The sequence below is a fragment of the Crocuta crocuta genome, unplaced genomic scaffold (genome assembly GCF_008692635.1).
Source record: "Crocuta crocuta isolate KB4526 unplaced genomic scaffold, BGI_CrCroc_1.0 scaffold77, whole genome shotgun sequence".
Taxonomy (NCBI): Eukaryota; Metazoa; Chordata; class Mammalia; order Carnivora; family Hyaenidae; genus Crocuta; species Crocuta crocuta.
In genome coordinates, this window is record NW_027532172.1 from 6,361,809 (window position 1) to 6,376,618 (window position 14,810).

At 45.8% G+C, this 14,810-nt stretch overlaps 1 protein-coding gene across 3 annotated transcripts in view; it reads right to left on the minus strand.

The window, feature by feature from the left end:
* USP4 (ubiquitin specific peptidase 4) overlaps window positions 1–14,810 on the minus strand; it is a 46,114-nt gene that overhangs the window by 10,112 nt on the left and 21,192 nt on the right. For 2 of the 3 annotated variants that reach the window (XM_077777186.1, XM_077777187.1), the window contains 8 exons: window positions 14,591–14,708; window positions 10,829–11,002; window positions 8,538–8,696; window positions 7,395–7,619; window positions 6,580–6,663; window positions 5,551–5,645; window positions 3,119–3,310; window positions 2,118–2,206 (listed from right to left, as the gene is read on the minus strand). In XM_077777186.1, coding sequence (XP_077633312.1) covers window positions 2,118–2,206; window positions 3,119–3,310; window positions 5,551–5,645; window positions 6,580–6,663; window positions 7,395–7,619; window positions 8,538–8,696; window positions 10,829–11,002; window positions 14,591–14,708 — 1,136 coding nt within the window. Of the gene's footprint in view, window positions 1–2,117; window positions 2,207–3,118; window positions 3,311–3,925; window positions 4,023–5,550; window positions 5,646–6,579; window positions 6,664–7,394; window positions 7,620–8,537; window positions 8,697–10,828; window positions 11,003–14,590; window positions 14,709–14,810 lie in introns of those variants that run through there. The other variant, XM_077777188.1, reaches the window with a different exon arrangement.

Sequence of the window (14,810 nt, forward strand, 5' to 3'; positions counted from 1 at the left end):
TCCTGCCGTACCGGCTACCTCTCTGACAAGGATACAGCCAAAGCCTGCTTCCACCCTACTCAGTAGACAGAGCCTTAAAACTAGAACTCTGTTTCTGGTTGTGCCACTGGCTATCAGCTCCTTGGACAACCTCAAGAAACTTCTGCTAATGCAGTCAGAATTAAATATAGTGAAGTTTATATCACAGGATGAGAAGACAAAATAGAGTCCACTGAAAGCAGCTACCCAAGGCCACTCAGAGAATCAGGAGAGCCACGACACAGGCCTGACAAGGAGCCCTGGCAGTAAAAATGTTAGAAGTACTTCATCATTAAATAGGGTTTGAAGTCTATCTCCTAACTAAGATGCAGTTAAAGGATTCAAAAGAAGGCAGTAATTCTTCCTGAACAGGAAATTGACAGATGCAGTATCTAAAAAGCTAGGCTAAATACAACAGCAAATACTGACATGGTGTTATTATTGTGTGTCTATTCTGTGCCAGGCACTTTAACCCACATTATCTGTTAAATTGTAACCTCGAGGTGGCACCTGGGTGGCTCAGTTGGTTAAGCGTCCAACCTTGGTTCAGGTCATGATTTCATGGTTCGTGGGTTCGAGCCCCGCGTTGGGCTCTGTGCTGACAGCTCAGAGCCTGGAGCCTGTTTCAGATTCTGTGTCTCCCTCTCTCTATCTGCCCCTCCCCCGCTCGTGCTCGGTCTCTGTCTCAAAAATAAACAAACAAAAAAATATTTTTAAATAAAATAAACTGTAACCTCAGGGCACCTGGGTGGCTCAGCTGGTTAAGCGTCCAACCCAATTTTGGCTCAGGTCACGATCTCACAGTTGTGAGATCAAGCCCCACATCAGGCTCTGCGGTGGGCATGGACCCTGCTTGAAATCCTCTCTCCCTCTGCCAACCCCCACTCCTCAAAAAAAAAAAAAAATTGTAACCTCAAATCTGTGAAGCAGACGTCATCATCCCATTCTGCAGATGCGTGAACCAAGGTTCAGAGGAAGGAGATGACTTGTCCACTCCACATTTTGAGCTAGGAATCACAGTGCTTTAACTCCCAGAACACCAAAAACCCTTGGTCTCCCAGGGTCTGCTCAAGACAGCCATGACCACCCTGCCATCTCTGCTTGTGGGACCTGGACACAAAACACCCTCCTGTTCGTCCCTAGTGGGAGCATGATATTCTGGGCAAGAAGAAGAATATGACTGTAATGAATAGTAAACCCAAAATATTCACAATTTGCAGTATCTGGTGAGGCCAGAACCTTGTGAGTATTAATTTTAATGTCAAGTCTCACTTTCCAAGACTGTGCATGTCTTGGAGAAATCTGGGCATTTGGATTTGCAACTGAAAATTTATGGTACTAACTTGGATGTTTGCGGTTGTATATTGATAACAATTTGAAACCCATTAAATTGCCTAGACCCCCAAAAGAACGGTAAGAACAACAATGCAGGTCAGACACAGCTCTTCAGTCAGGGATGAGCTTGTGAGCAGTTGGCCATGAAAGGATGGCGAGGACTCTGGGTTTCCTGCAATGAGCCTTATCCTACGGCTTTGCAGACTGTGGCTCTCTTTGCTCCTGCAGGTGGAGCCATCCAGAGTCAGCTATTACCTGTAGCTTCCTGGGTAGAAAGAAACACTCAAGAGAAACTCTCTGCCCTCTGACTGGCTGGCCAGGACTCCTGTCCTCCCCAGAGATGGTGCCACACCAGAGTGGTGGGCAAGGGCCAACATAATAGCTCTGCAGACAAAAGCCAAGTCAAGAGCCAGATAAGTGCCCACTCTGCAATCCCAACACACCAGTACCAAATCCTGACTTTGCCTCATGATCCTGGATGAGTCACTGAGTCCTGTCACGCTCACTCTGCCTAAGGTGAAACCCAGCCTACATGTCTATGTCTAAGAAGATTCCATGAGACGGTGAAGTTGGACAACGGTGAAGTTGGACAATGTGCACTGGCAGCACGGAGTGGTGCAACAGGGCTCCCAGGCCTGCCCTCTAGCCAGAGCCCCCACCCAGCCCTGGAGCCTCCCTGTCCCGTGTGTACAACACCTTTGGAAGAAGAGGGAGGTCAGGAGGGATTTGGTCAGTCACAGCCCCACAGCGTGGCGAGCGCTCACCTTCACAGCTGCCCCTGGAGCCATTGCAGGCCCCCGACTCCAAGGGCGAGCTGCCAGACTCATCAGGCAAAGGCTGTTTTATATAGCGGCTTGAAAAAAAGGGAGAAAAAGAATGATGTGTTAGTTATAACATTTACCTGTTTTTCTCTACTATTCACCTTGAAGAAGTTCACAATCGATATACTCCCAGCTAGTCACCAAGCAATTCAGGTAAATAAAGGGGCTTTAAAAGTATGTGACTGTCAATACTTTAGAAATTGAGGAGAACCCAAAAGATAAGATGTTTAAATAGCAAGTAACCCAAGACTACGATTCTTCTGTGAATACTTGTTTTAAGTCTTCTATGAATGTCACATGGCACCACCATTAAAAAAAAATATTTCCCAGGAACATTAATTACCAGCTTCAGAACAATCGTGAAGATACTTCATAAATTGTATTCTGACACAAACTGCCCTCAAAACGTTAGACTGCCTGTACCCAGTGACTGACAAATGTAACAGCCATGATCCTATGAACCCCAGAGGAGGCGTAGGTGACAGTTATCATGGTGCTTAAGATGTGCCAGAGGGGGGTGCCTGGGTGGCTCAGTCAGTTGAATGCCTGACTTCAGCTCAGGTCATGATCTCACAGTTCATGAGTTCAAGACCATGTTGGGCTCTGTGCTGACATCTCAGAGTTTGGAGCCTGCTTTGGATTCTCTCTCTCTCTCTCTCTCTCTCTGCCCCTTCCCCACTGTGAGTGCTCTCTCTCTCTCAAAAATAAACAAAATGTAAACAACAACAACAACAACAACAAAACAATGTAAGACCCCTTATAAAAAAAGTGCCAGATGCCCCATCCCAACAGCACCCGTCCTGGCCCTCCCGGGGGCAGGCCCAACTGCATGTTCACAGAAGGAGCACGTGGGACCAGCACAGGGACACCGCAAGGGGAGTCACCACTATGACTGGGCCTGTCGTGATTTTAGATAACAAGCCAAATGCATTTCTGCCACCAACCTGATACGCTCACAAACAGCCTGGTACAGAGCCTCGAGGGTTAGCTTGTGCTTGGGGACAGAAACCAGCAGTGGCTGCCCATATAGAACTGCCCCGGAGGAAGTGCTTGACGGCCTGGACTTCTTTTCCCTGAAGTAGACTGGAAGCGTGACACACTCGGAGCCATCAACAGAGGTGCTGCAGACCTCATACCTGTGTCAATCACACAAGAGGGCACCTTCAGCAGCAGGCCACCATGAGCAGTGGAAATCTGAGCTGCAGCTACATGGTGGCCAGGACTGTGGCTACTGGGACAAACTATACTTTAGCATGAAAGGTGGATAAACCATTTCCAAGAAGATTCTAGAAGCTGGGCAGGAATCCCAAGGGTCACTGTCAGCAAAATGTGAACCTACACAACCCGGGACTCACGGATAACGTGATTCTCCTTCCCCCAACCATGGCCTCAACTCTGCGGTCCTTCGAATGGGACTCAACACAGATGACAGTTGTCATCCGGACCATCACTGCAGACACAAAGGCGCAGGAAGGGTGCAGGGGTGCCTGGCCACCAAGTTTATCTTCTGTCACCAAGGAGCTCAACTTTTAAAGCGTTTAATAAAACCAAATATTGTACAAGAATGTATACCTAGAATATTACACAAAGATTCTTTCTTTCAAACGAGGAAGCAAATTTATAAAACTAATTGTTTGCCATCTTTGTTCAAAAACATTGAAGTAAAAGAATCATATTTAATTTTTTAAAAATTAGAAATAACCAAAGAAAATGCTAAATACAAATCAATGATTTTGAAAAATGTGTCTTACTTAGTGAATACATGGGATTGAGGAGATTTATAGATGTTTTATCCTGGAACAGATGTTACCAAAATTGCTGGCAACCGACTGTAGTCTTTCCCTCTTCCTATAGGGGGAGACACAAACTTACTGATTCAATTTTTGAAAACTATAAAGACAAACACACACACACAACCCTCCCCAGATGCCTGGCAAACAGTCCTAAATGATGTATGTTCTAAGAGGAGTGCTAAGAAAAACTCACAAAAATGTCCAAGGTGTGCTCTAGGTAAGGGCCCTCTGGTCCAGCATTAGGGTCAAGAACCAGGTCTTGAAGTGAGGCTGACCCAAATTCCAGGCTTGTCGCTATCACCTTCTGGATACTGTAACAGCACCAAGTGCTTCTTTTTGAGTCCGCTTACTCAGTGAACAAGTCCACCTTCTAGTGCAGCAGTGAGAATTCAAGGACTCAGCGACACAGTGCACCACATGCTCAAGTAACATTAGTGCCACCAGTGTGTTTTCATGACAATTACCAATTAATCTTTAAAACAATTTGCTTCCTGATGGTAGGCACTTAAGCCCTCTGCAAATTCATTTGTCGGTGATGGTTTGCCAAGCTTCCCACAGGGCAACGCCCCAGTTCCTCTGAGCTTGGGTATGTACAAACATTAGTTTCCAGAATTGAGAGGAGATGCTTGCGGTAAGGACTCGGGGTCAGAAACGGACAGCCTTAGCCTGACGCCGAGCTGACTTTGTCAAGTAAGCAAAGACGGCTGAGTGGGAGGCAGCTTGTGCAAGTGAACAGAATGAGGATCTTGGGTGTGGTCAAGAACTACTCCTTTTAGAGTGATCTGGAAGTCACAGGCCCAAAAACTTAAAGGGAAGGAAATGCTTCTTTCATGTACTGCAATCCTCAACCAAAACAAAAACCAAAACAATCCTAAAAACCTTTCTCAGCAAAGGCAAGTTTCCAAGCAGGGGGAATGAGGAAGAAACAGTATGGGTGTGGTTCCCTGAGCAAGTAACTGGCTGTCAGGGAGTGCAGGCAAGCTCACATTCCACTGCACCCCACCCAGGAGAGGGACACACACAAAATTATAGGGAGCAGCATTGAAGTAAGAGGACCTGGGAGGGGCTAAAGAGATCACTGGAGCTGGCACTATACTGTCCCCATATGGACGAGAAAACAGTCTCAGCTTCCAGAATGTCAGAGCAGAAAAAGGCTGTTTCTGTCAACCCTCCCATCACTCTGAGATGGCACCTGCCCAAGGAACCACTGGCTACACCACATCCCTTCCCTTATCTTCCTGCGGCCCCCTCTACGGCTGTGGCTCTTCTTAAGAAAGGCATTTCTGACATCAGGACCATCTGTAGGGCCAGTAAATAGGCCCTCTTAATAGGTAGCAACTGTTGACAAAAGACTATGTCCATGCTGAAGAGAGTTATCTGGAATGTCTAGCTCTAAAGTGCCAGGAAGTGCTTAGCATTGACGGCTACCCACAATTCCCTGAACACCCCATCCCCTGGCATGAGGAGTCAGGGCAAATCCACATGAGCACCGACTACCAGATCTTCTGTTCTGGAGACACCTACAAGGCAAAGCCTCTAGAATGTTTCCTTTGAGCCTGCAGCAGAAACCACTGAGTACTCACACAAAAATGTCATCCCGAGGCATGATGTGGTTTAAACCTTCATCCATTTGGAAAATTTTGTGGAACCGGTGATTATATACATCTGTGACCACCATCTAAGAATCAACAGTAACAGAAAGATTACAGGATGGATAAGGGCCTCTACATAAAACCCCAGAGTAAATGAAAATGATGTGCTGCCAGAGTGTTGCCTCCAGAGAGACGGCCACACAACCAGCCCCAGAGCTCAGGCGCCAAGGCCCAAGGGAGAAGAACAGCATAGCACGACTGCCACCAGCAGAAAACCTGCTGGCTAACATTTGTCCTGAAGATTACGATGAGATCTGACAAGTGTCAGGAATGGTGAGGGGTGAGTGTTGATCAGAGACTGGTAGTCATCCAGAAGTCTCTGGGGTATCTGCCAGGGCTAGAAGTCTCCAAACCATTCTCAGCACATAGCTAAACATACCAAACCCCAACTATGCAACTGCCTAGAACCAGCAGGGCTATGCGGGGAATGGGGCTGAGCAAGAGCACTGACCAGGGCTGGGACAAGGGAGGGACTTGGAGCATGCAGGAGGATGGGGGAGGGGATCGTCACTTTCCCCACCTCCGCAAAGGGCCAGGCTCGGCAGAAAGCGCACCATGGGCAGCTGCTTTTAAATAAAGATTTCTATCAAGAACATCACAATGTCACTTCACAGACTCATGGAGTTCAGTGTAGGAAAGAAATTGTATCTTCTCACACTACAGAAGAGGTCATGTAGGCAAGGGCAGCAAAGCTGAGAGCAGAGCCCTACTCCTGGCCTTCTGACCGTGGCTAGTGTGACCTCATTAGAGGAAGGACAGTGTTCCTGTGGCTGAAGGTAGTCTCAGCCATAGTGTGCACAAGTAAGAGAGGGAAAGGAGGCCAGGGGCATCCAGATATAATCACATTTGTGCTGGCCAATAAAAACTACCCCTTAAAAATGGCTACAAGTTTGAAAATACACTCCAAAAGACTATGAAGTGGCCCCAGGAGGCTGAGTGCCACCGACCACCCCGCCTTACATTTTCCGCAGCAATGCCAGACAGCCTGGAGAGAGCCTCGCACAGGTCCGACACGGCTCCCATCAGCGGCACCACCACGCGGTACTGCAAAAAGATAGATGGGAGGGGTGACAAGGGCATTCGGCAAAGGGTGGGAGATGAGCTGGGAGGGGCAGGCAACACGGGTCATCTGAGATGACCCCCCAGAAACAGTGTACATGAGGTCAGGGCCCAGATGAGTTGTCAGAAATGCAAACGGGCAAGTCTTCTGCCTCAGCGCTTGCCTCTCTATTCAGGCGGCAGCACAGAGGCCCGCCCATCTCTTTCCCTCCTAAATAATGCTTTGTTTCATTCCTCAAGTTTCCTTCCTTTAAGGAATTGTTCAAAACTATACAGACTGCCATGTCATGTCATCTTTAAGAGGTGAAGAAACCAGAGCCAGAAGACTAAACAGTATAGTCACTCAGTGAGCCACCAGCGAGGTGGGACACTGAGACCCGCTCGTCACTCCATTCATGCAGACTTCTGTTCTAGCCAGCCTCTCCTTGCTGCCTGGCCAACAGGGCCCTGCAGCTGCCTCCCAGCATTCCGATGCAAGGAGGCACATCAGTCGTGCTACCTTAGCTGCACGAATGGAGCATGGGGGAAAAGCGACAGAGAAGCCCGGAGCACCTTCACAATCTTCCTTGAATGATACAGGATTACACAAGGGTCTGATGGAGGCTGGGGACACACACTCAGGCAAGTGCCACGGGGATTCGGAGGCAGCTGGTGGTGGAAGAAGCCCGGCTCTGGGTCCCACAGTGAGGGGCGCTGTGGGGTGCAGATGTTCTCACCTGAGTAGGTCTGCAGCAAGGGTCAGCAGGAACCAGGAAGACTTCCATAACTCTATCTTTCTTCAGGGGCAGTGGGAGAGTTAGATAGCAAAATGGGTCAAAGGTCACAGAAACCTTAGCACATTCTGGGCAAACCAAAGTAGATTTGAAGAGACCATGGAATGTGTCTACAATCACAGAGTCATTCCTCAACCTGTGATTCTCCCAGGCTTCCTTTGCTACCACCTGGAAGGAGAAAGATAAACAAGACATTCTCAACATACCCAAGTCATTTATCCCCTCATCCAGAATGATCTACAGCAGAATCTGAGATGGACCGTGAGGCAGTCTCTATAGCAAAGAACTTGGTCCAGGCCAGCCAGGGCATGGGCTGCTCTTGGTGTACCATACAACCACATGCCAGGTATATGCCCAATCCCACACTTAACAAAGTCTTCACTCAGGATCGATGGGCACACAGGCATCTGTGTATCCTCTGATTGGAGACCGACAGCCCTGAGAACGTCATGGACAAATGGACCTGACCAGGGCAAGGATTGCCTCCTTTAAGGTTTTCCATGATCCAAAGTCCCTTCAGTGAGGTTTTAATTTATACTATAGTTCAGCTAACTCATGGTTTTTCCTTCAAGATATAAATGCCACTTTAAAGTTTTCGTATAATGAATCCCAATGTGTAACTTAAATACTAAATTCCATTTTCACAGATCAGAAAATCGAGGCAAAAAAGTCAGTGCCCTAATAATGTTAGTAACAAACTATTTTAATGATCATATATGTATTTTAATGAGAGCAGTAATAATCCCAAGGCCCACACTACAGGCACTTTACAGTTTTCAGAATGCCCTTGTTTCTGGTTCAGCAATGAAATTATACTAACAAACTGACTGTCACTTAAAGAAGCCCCAGCCAGATTAGTACCTCTAGTACTCCCAGTTTGGAGTACTCCAAACTGGGAGTACTAGAGGTAGTCTCTTTCTGACCGGGAGCACATTACTCTATCACAGCCTGTGTCCACGTCATCAATAGCAAGAGGCAACCAGGGTCCTGACACCAATACTCAAAGACCAAAAGAACGTTCCTATAACTTTCAGAAGGAGGCAACTTCTATGAAATACTATTGCTCAAAAATCTTCAATATCCTACCGCATCTGGCCGCCCGTTGGCATCCTTCAGCTCCAGGTAGGGCTTCTTCTTTACTCGGTTCAGATCTTCGTGCAATCCATCTAGAAGAAAGGCTAACAATTCCTGAGAGTCTTGTTGCTGGTAGCCAGAAAACTGAGGGGCGAAACGTCCCACTTGGGTCTGCAACAAAAGCAATCACATCAGAAGGCATAAGATTTAAACCAGTAAAAGCAGATGGGAAACTGCCATCAAAAGTAACTTTGCAAGGGCACCTGGGACAGTAAGGGAGAACACCATCTGGTCAAGTGGCCCAATTAATTCATCATGAGCCTAAAGGAGGCCAGTAGTTCTCACCAGAGAGAGAGGGCTCAGATCAAAAGCCAGGAGAACAGCAGATCTGACACCTGGGCACTATCCTAAAAGAACAGTGAAGGGTGGCATCCTGAGCAGACACACCTCGTAAATACTGACACGAATCCCTCTCTTACTTCCTTCTTTGGTTCAGAGTCTCCATGAGAATTTTACTAATGATATCTGCATCAGCCAGAGGAAGCCTCCTATACCTAACAGCCTTCTTATCCTTAAATAACTGTCTGCCTTGTACCACTTTATACCCATTATCTTTGAGTGCAGTCCCCAACTACCACCACCAGCATCACCTGGGAGCTTGTTAGAAATGCACATTCTTGGGGTGCTTGGGTGGCTCAGTCAGTTAAGCATCCGACTTCAGCTCAGGTCATGATCTCAGTTTGTGGGTTCAAGCCCCGCATCGGGCTCTATGCTCAGAGCCTGGAGCCTGTTTCGGATTCTGTATCTCTCTCTCTCTCTGACCCTCCCCTGTTCTCACTGTCTCTCTCTCTCTCAGAAATAAATATTAAAAAAAAAAAAAAGAAATGCACATTCTTGGGCCCAACCCGGATCTACAGAATTAGAAACTCCGGGGATAGGTCCAGTAGTCTCTAGTTTATTTATTTTTATTTCTTTTTTTAAGTTTACTTATTTATTTTGAGAGACAGAGATAGTGCAAGTGGGGAGGGGGTGTGTGGGGAGGGGCAGGAAAAGGGAGAGAGAATTCCACACAGGCTCCACACTACCAGCATAGAGCCTGATGTGGGGCTCATACCCACAAAGCTGCAAGATCGTGACCTGAGCCAAAACCAGGAGTCGGACGCTTAATCCTTAATGGACTGAGCCACTCAGGCACCCCAGTATTCTGTATTTTAACAAGCCCTTTCAGAGGTTCTGATGAATCCTACAGTTGGAGAACCAATGCTCTCCATCTGTGTTGCCCATACCATAGCCACTGGGCACATATGACTAAATTAAAATGAAATACAATTTAAAAATCCAGTTCCTTGCTCACACTAACCACATTTCAAGTGGCTAGTGGCTACCGTAACAGACAGTGGAGACAAAATGTCCATCATCAAGGAAAGTCTACACTATCCCTAATATCCCTAAATACAATCTGCCAATTGTTTATTTACAAGAGCTTGAGCCTAATGTGTTGTCACTGATTCCAGTCTCTTTATGACTTTATGGTATGTGAATAGTAATTTACATGTATTTCCCAGGGATTAATCTGACCATGGGGGTAATAAAAAGGATTAGTTTGCAACTTCAATAAACCGTCTAAGATTTAAATTTTCTCTTTGAGCTAAGGTGTTACTTTGCTCCCCCTCTTTGAATAAAAAACATGCCTATCTTTTTCTACCATGTGCTTCATGAAGGCTCCTTGAACCCTGGCGGTACAGGCTAAATAGGATTTCTCAGATTTCAAAATATGAAGCCAAGGCCCCCCCCCCGCAACACGAAAAAACATTTAAGGCCCAAGTTGATCCAAGAGTCCACTGCAGTTCACCCGATCTCCCTCGCTGAGGGATCCAAGTGAGAACTGCCTCTCACACCACATTCCACCAATATTGAACCAATTCCTGACTTAGGTGGCCCAATTTGAACCACAGTGGGTATAGGTTCCAGGCTCAGAGAACTCGGGAACACCCTTCAGATAATGCTGGAAATGAAACTGAATTGTTATGGTCTGGCTTATTAGGATGTTGCCTATTTAAAGACTGGCACCACAGAATATAGCACAAATGACTTCTGAAGTAGCCGCAGCCCAGGGTAGTGGGCTGAGGTCACTTAAGGTACGTGTGCGCTGAATGACTCAACAACAGAAAAGAAGGCTCTCATCCTGTGTGGCTTTTAGTCCCAGATCCCATCTTAACCTCCAAATGCAACTAGAATGCCTCATTTAAACACTAAATCACTCTCCCCAAAACAGAAAAAAGGAAACATATACAGCAACCTACTTTGAACATGCGAGGTGCCACGTGAGCGTCCCTTCCAGACCACATCTGTTTAATGAGCTCTGCGTAGGCTTCTGCAATTTCCCCTTTCATTCCCAGCGGATTGTCTCTGTTGATCTCAGCCTCATACTCATCTTTGAGAAAGTAGTCCGTCAGTGGTGCGGTGTTGCTCAAGCACTGAAAGAGAACATGATTAGAGCTCACACCCCTTATGGAGAACACACAGAGATAAAGATAAACCAAGTTCTCAAGGGCAGATGAGGGTCAACTCCAAAAAAACAAAGTTCTCAGTAGATTCTCTGCAAGGCTCACAATGAAGTAAGGCACAGCCTCCCACAAGCCTTAGCTGGTGGCCTGTCTTGCAGCTAACCTCCCAAGGATATAGTCTTGGAGCTGACACTCTGCCTAAGAACTGTCTCTGAAATAAATTACCTGAGGACAAAAGCTGTGTACCCAAGTGCCTGACATAGAATAATCGTCTACTCAATGAAGGATGATAAGTTTTAACATTATCATTTTAAGATGATATTTTAATTAGAATTGATTAGGAGGGGCGCCTTGGTGGCTCAGTTGGTTAAGCCTCCAACTTCAGCTCAGGTCATGATCTCAAGGTTCGTGAGCTCGAGCTCTGTGTTGGGCTCTGTGCTGACAGCTCAGAGCCTGGAGCCTGCTTCGAATTCTTTGTCTCCCTCTCCCTCTGCCTCTCCCCTACTCACGTTCTGACTCTCTCAAAAATAAAAAAACATTAGAAAAAAAATAGTGGAGGGGCGCCTGGGTGGCTCAGTCGGTTGAGCGTTGACTTCGGCTCAGGTCATAATCTCACAGTTTGTGGGTTCGAGCCCCACATCGGGCTCTGTGCTGACAGCTAGCTCAGAGCCTGGAGCCTGCTTTGGATTCTGTGTCTCCTTCTCTCTCTGACCCTCCCCTGCCCACGCTTACTCTCTCTCAGAAATAATAAAAACATTAAAAAAGTTTAAAAAAAAAAATTCCTTGTCAGGGCACCTGGCTATCTTAGTTGGTGAAGCATGTAACTCTTGATCTCAGGTTGTGAGTTCGAGTCCCATGTTGGGCATACAGACCACTTAAAAAATTAAATCTTTAAGGGGCGCTTGGGTGGCTCAGTTGGTGAAGTGTTTGAGTCTAGATTTCGGCTCAGGTCACGATCTCAAGGTTCATGAGTTCAAGCCCCACATGGGGCTCTGTGCTGACAGTACAGAGACTGCTGGAGACTTTCTTTCTCTCTCTGCTCCTTCCCCACTCATGCGCATACATCCACTCCCTCTCTCAAATAATCATTTTAAGATAAATAGATAAATAAAATCTTAAATTTGTCATCTAAATTGTCTAATTTAATGGTGTAAAGCTGTTTTACTATCATCTCATCTTTTTAATGGCTATAGGATCTGTAGTGATATTCCTTTTTTATTCCTAGCTTTTTAGTCATTTCTATTCTTTTATTCCTGATCAGTTCCTCTGAGCATTTCTGTCAATTTTAGTTTTTGGTTTTTCACTTTTTCCTCAAAGAACCACATTTGGTTGTACTTTTAATCAGCTTTGTATTTCATTAATTTCTATTCTATTATTTCCCTCTTCTCACTTACTTTGGGTTTCATTTGTTCTTTTCCTAGCATTGAGAGATAGAAACTTAAATCAAAGAATTTAACCCTTCTTTTTTTCCTGATATTTACATATAGAGCTATAGATCTCCTCATTATTATTATCTTCATTCAATAGTTGAGGAAAATTGAGGATACAAAGAGTTGAAAAAACCTACCCACGAAAGGCCAAATCTCAAGTTTCTTTTTTTTCTTAAATAGTTTATTGTCAAGTTGGTTTCCATATAATACCCAGTGCTCATCCCCACAAGTGCCCTCCTCCATGCCCATCACCCCCCTCCCCCCCAACACCCATCAGCCCTCAGTTTGTTCTCAGCATTCAAGAGTCTCTCATGGTTTGCCTCCCTCCCTCTCACCAACTATTTTTCCCCTTCTTCTCCCCTACGGTCCTCTGTTAAGTTCCTCCTAATCCACCTACACGTGCAAACATATGGTATCTGTCCTTCTCTGCCTGACTTATTTTGCTCAGCGAAATAACACCCTCAAATTCCATCCATGTTACTACAAATGGCCAAATTTCATTCTTTCTCATTGTCATGTAGTATTCCATTGTATAGATAAACCACATCTTCTTGATCCATTCATCAGTTGATGGACACTTGGGCCCTTTCCATGTTTTGGCTATTGTTGAGAGAGCTGCTATGAACATTGGGGTACATGTGCCCCTATGCATCAGCTTTAGTACTCAGCTCTTCCCATCTCTCATCACAGTGGAGAAAAACAACTTCCAAACCCAAGAGTCACTGACTTTTTTATGTATCTTTTTATCTTTTCCTTTATACTCCAAGAAATTTCCAAGTTAGACTGTAAGTCCTGTGAGTACAAAAATCATGTCTGATTTGTTCACCACTAAGTCTCTATGTATAGTAAAGAATTTGGCCTTGCCCAAAGAGAAAGTCTGGCTTTTCCCTTGGCTTCTAGAAAGTACTCTGTTGATCCTTGGAATGTTATCCCTGACAGGAATATTTTTGTTTGCTTAGAGGTCTTTAGTTAGTCGTATTGGAGAGTCTAACACTGTGATTTAGGGTAGTGGTGGCCACACTTACACTGTCATCTTAGGGTGAGAGCCAGCCACTCTGGAAGACCAACAATGTGACTTGGTGGGGCAGGGGTGGGGAGGTTTGGGTCATATTCTATCAACAGTCTACCTGGAGACTGAGTGTAACCATCTGGGCAATCAATCAATCATGACAGGTAATAAAGCACTGATAAAAATTCTGGGCACCAAAGTTCAGATGAGTTTACATATTTGGCAACATGCCATGCTTAGTGTTACACATCAGTGCTAGAAGAGTTATGCATCCTGACTCCACAGGGAGAGAACAACAGAAGCTGTGCACTGGGGACCCTCCCAGACTCCTATTTGCTCCTTCCTAGGGCTAATTTTAACTTGTATCCTTTCCCTTTAATAAACCACAACTGTGAGTATAATAGTTTTAAGTGAGTCTGTGAGTTCTTCTAGCAAATTATCAAAACTGATGGTGGTCTTGGGGACTTCCAAACTTGCAGTTGGTGTTGGAAGTGAAGCCAGTCTTGGGAACTGGGCTCTTCTAACTTTCTAACTAGACCCTAACTCCAGCCCATGTCCAGCACAGTACTGTCACATAATATAACTCAATAATTTTTTTCTCTAAGTAGGCTTTATGCCCAGCGTGGAGCCCAACGCAGAACTTGAACTCATGACCCTGAGATCAAGAGTCAGGCACTTACCCAACTGAGCCACCCAGGCACCCCTGTCCTAATAAATATTTGATCAATGAACAAATGAAGTATCAAAGGGAGGATTTGGTGATTCCGTGCAATCAGGGGCATGATATAAAAATGCTATCATTGGTGAAAAGATGGTACCAGCTGCTGGGAGTTCTCATTCTATCAGAAACCAACCAGGTAAGTACTTCAATATTTTCTGACCATTCCCTAACGGTCAAAATATTTTAACTGATTAGGAAGACATTGTGGAGCCATTAACACTGATGAGGCCCTTCTATACTAAGGGTGGGAGGTGCCCTGACAGGGATCCCTGAAGTATTAACAAAGGGTAGGCAGGGACCCCTGGGAAAGAATCCTCCCAACATTTTAGCATGCCTTTCTTAACTAAGCCTCAGGGCTGTGAAGAAGCAGTGTTATTGAGATGGTAGTTCCCCTCTACCTGTAAAGCAGAGTTCATGAAACACGTGTTCCCCAGGTTTCCAAGTCCGCAGAGCCCAGGCTGTATGTGAGACGATGGGGACTCCTGACAATTATACGAAGCAGAGAAGGCAGATCCACTGGAAAACACAACCCACAACAGCAATAAAAGCGACTGTTGTACACATGCCCTCAGGATGCCTTTTGGGGCTCCTCCAGGGCCTCTAGAATTCTTATCTGGA